The sequence below is a fragment of the Marmota marmota genome, unplaced genomic scaffold, assembly GCF_001458135.2.
Source record: "Marmota marmota marmota unplaced genomic scaffold, marMar, whole genome shotgun sequence".
Lineage (NCBI taxonomy): Eukaryota > Metazoa > Chordata > Mammalia > Rodentia > Sciuridae > Marmota > Marmota marmota.
Window position 1 is genome coordinate 1112699 of NW_025999863.1, and position 3436 is coordinate 1116134.

The window sequence follows — 3436 nt, forward strand, 5'->3', positions numbered from 1 at the left end:
CGGGCTGGGGGGGGGGCGCAGCTGCACACGGCGTGGGTGACTGCGCAGTGCGCACTGCAGCAGGCCCCCTCCCTGGGCCCCAGGGCTGCGAGGAGCCGCATTGCAAGACCACCACCAAACCCCGCACCAGCCCTGCCTCAGCTTCCCCGCGGGCAGGGCAGAAAGCCTCAGAGGGCCCCCAGCAGGGGTCCCTCCAAGGGAACAAACCACAGAAGACTCTGGGGCAGGGTTTAAAAAATGGCTTTAATTCATTAAATACAAGGATGAGGCCAGGCAGGGTGGAGGAGGGGCGCCGCCCACGGAAAGCACAAGTCCCTTGGGGCTCCCCCCCTGCGTCCCCTTCAGAGGCCACACCTAAATGGCTGGAACTGGGTCCCAGAGACCGCTAGCTCCCGGGGTCGGGGTAGCGGGGAGAGCAGGCTGCAGTCTCTGCCTCTAGATACCAGAGAGGGGCCATGGCTTCAGAGGACTTCCCAGCTTCCTGGGTCCTGGAAGCACAGTCCCACCCCTGCAGAGAACAGGCCCTGGGGGAGCTGGTACCAAGCAAGACACATCTGACACAAGGAAAAAGGAGTCCCAGCCCCCCCACCCCACCCCAGGGACTAAGGCATCTGACACTGGAGGAGGGTGTGCAAACAGATGCACCTAGCCTGCAAGGACCCTGGGAAGGACTGGGGTGCAGGCTGCACCGGGTAGACCCTCCGAGCCCAGCTCCAGAAGGGCACTGTACCCTGCCTCTCACCACCCCTGCCTTCCGCTGCGTCTGGCCTGGAGTTGGAGCCAGGAAGAAGCCAGAGTCACCCCAACCCCAAAGCCCCCAGTCAGGGGACTGGAAGGTTCTGAGCAAGTGGGCATGCCAAATTCCTGCAGCGCCTCAGGACAGGCAGACCCTTTCTAGGTCTGGGGCAGGACCCTGGATCCCTCTCCACTCCAGCATGGAGGTCCTGGGTCCTTCTTCCAAAAGGAAATCCAAACCTCAGTGGGAGACCCTGGAGAGGCTCTGCCTGGCAGGTTATCCTACCCACCCCACTCACAACCCCTGAGGACATCGGACCACCCACGGGGCCAAACAAGAAAGGGATTGGGGCCTGAAAAAATATTCTATCCGGTCCAAAAAAAACGAGCTATCCCCGCAGGCTGAACAGCGGGGCCTCCTGCCTCTAGTGTCCGGAGCCCAGGGGCCACTCCTTTCAGGCACCCAAGAGCAAGAGGGACTTGAGGGCAGAAAGCCCAGGGTCGGATAGAGCCCGAGAGCTCCACTACGGCCTGGGCAACAGCCCACCTGCAGGGCAGGGACCGCTGGCATCTGCCCAGTGGCCAGCAGGGTCCTGTACAAGATTGTCTGTCACACAATGCCACAAAGGTCAAAGCCAGGGCCCCTACCCCAGTGGAAGCAAAGAGGCTGGCCCACAGCACCAGCCTTCCCTGACTCACACACACACACCCGGGGAGGGGGACCAGCCAGCAGACAGCGGGCACAAATAACCAGCACACACACCCCACGCTGCCACTCTCCTCAGGGAACCCCGGTTCCTTCCCTACCCCGAGCAGGGCCTGGGTCCCTGTGGAAACCCCAACACCTCCCCCTCCCTGGGGCCTAGGTGCTAGGCTGCCCCTCCCATGGGCAGAACCTATGGACACCTGAGATTGAGTAACCGAGTTGGGGGCGGCCAGCTGCACCCCCATTTCCCTGAACGTCTCCAATGGCTTTCGGTAGGGTGGGGATAGGGACAGGCAGGAGTTCAAGGGAACCCCTGGTCCGTCTATGGCTCTGTGCACACTTCATCCCAACCTAGAGAGAGTGGCCATCCCCTCAGCCCCTGGTACAAGCCCTGGGCAGGGGAAGCTCCCCTGGGCCCGCCCAGCCTCTCAACCACCACCACTGGGGCAAGACAGAGGGCGTCGGGGGGTGGGGGAGTGCCTGCGGGCTGCCCACCTGGGGCCCCTGCAGAACAGACAGGAAGACAGTTGACAATCATGGCTATATACAGACACTGTCCAGGGCCAACTCCAAGGCTGACCCAGGTCCAGTCTCAGGCCCCTCCTTGCTTTCTTGAGGTGAGCAGGGGGCATCTTCAGGGTCTGCTGGAGGGGGCATGGGGCTCCGGGTTGTTCCCCACGTGGGCCCCAGAGGGCAGACATGTCCTCCCGTTGCTGGTGTCCAAGCCGAGGCCTAGCAGGGGGCCCACGCCCAGGGCGTGTGAGCAAGGGCTCTACAGGCCTGCAGGGGCTGGGCTGGGTGCCGGGCTGGGCGCAGGGCTGCTGGCCAGGCTGCAGGGCAGCGAGTTGCTGGGCGAGGTGCTGCGGGTGCCTGGGCGACGGAGAAGCTCCGGGCGGAAGCCAGGGTGGCGGCGGGCATGCTTGGTCAGGTGGTCGCTACGGGTGAAGCGCTTGGTACACAGGGGGCAGGGGAAGCGCTTCTCACCTGTGTGTGTCCGGTGGTGGCGGGCCAGCTCATCGGAGCGGGCAAACTTCTTGTCACAGCCGGGCCAGTCGCAGGCAAAGGGGCGTTCACCTGCACAGAGGGGCAGAGAGCAGTCAGGGGGAGGCAGGAGGCTTCCACAAACTCAAAGGTGCAACCAGCCCGGCATTTCTCAGCCCCTTCTCCAAGAGGCTGTGTTCAGATGCGAACTTGCAATGAGCAAATGGGGCACAGCTCAGTGGCAGAGCCTGGCACATGCCAGGGCCTGGGTTCCATCCCCAGCACCACCAAAAGGAAGAAAACAAGACAGCACTAAAGTCACCCCACCCACCCCAGGGTCCATCAGGAACCCGCCAGGAACCCCTTCCTTCTCTAGGTCCTAGAAACTCCTATAAAGAATGGTACCAGAACCTGGTGACACCTGAGGATACGGTGTCCCCAGGTCTGCTGTTCCTCCCCCTCCCCAAGACGGGACAACATCCTTAGGAAGGATCAAAGGTCACCTAGTTTTAGGTTTTCTTCCGACTTGGAACCAGCAAGTTGGTTTGGGGAGTGGCTCCAAATGCAAATGAGCCACTCCACTCCCTCCATGGACAATTCTACCCCCAACCCCCAGTCCACCCTCCTGTGGGATATCCCAGAGCCTCCCAGGGGTCAGAGATCCCAACCAAGCCCCTCCTCTTTCAAATGACCATCTGGTCGCAAAGAAGGGTGCAGTCTGGGCAAGTTCCCACCCGGAAGCCCCTGCACTGACCACTGTGTCCCCTCTCTGGACCAAGAACATGTGAAGACCCCACCCACGCACTCCCAGAGCCACCTGTAGCCTCCGACAATCAGGCTCTGCCAGTCACAGAGGCCTCCGTCTCAGCCTCAGCCTCCAGAGCCCCTGACGCAGGGTAGAAGCCAGGCTGGAGGGGTAGAATGACCAGCTAGGATGGTCACCATGTAGATAAGGGCCCAGTGCTCAAGGGCGGGGCCTCTGGGAAGGGGCAGGGCTGCAGCTACCCCCCCCCC

General features: G+C 62.4%; 1 protein-coding gene across 1 annotated transcript; it reads right to left on the reverse strand.

Annotated features, from left to right (window-relative positions):
• Positions 1 to 224: 224 nt before the first annotated feature.
• Positions 225 to 2918, reverse strand: Klf16 (Kruppel like factor 16; the record flags this gene model as incomplete). The annotated part of the gene is made up of 2 exons (XM_048810690.1): positions 225 to 2515; positions 2834 to 2918. Coding segments are annotated over 2 exons (387 nt in total), but the record flags the coding sequence as incomplete, so codon positions are not given.
• Between the last annotated feature and the right edge of the window lie 518 nt (positions 2919 to 3436).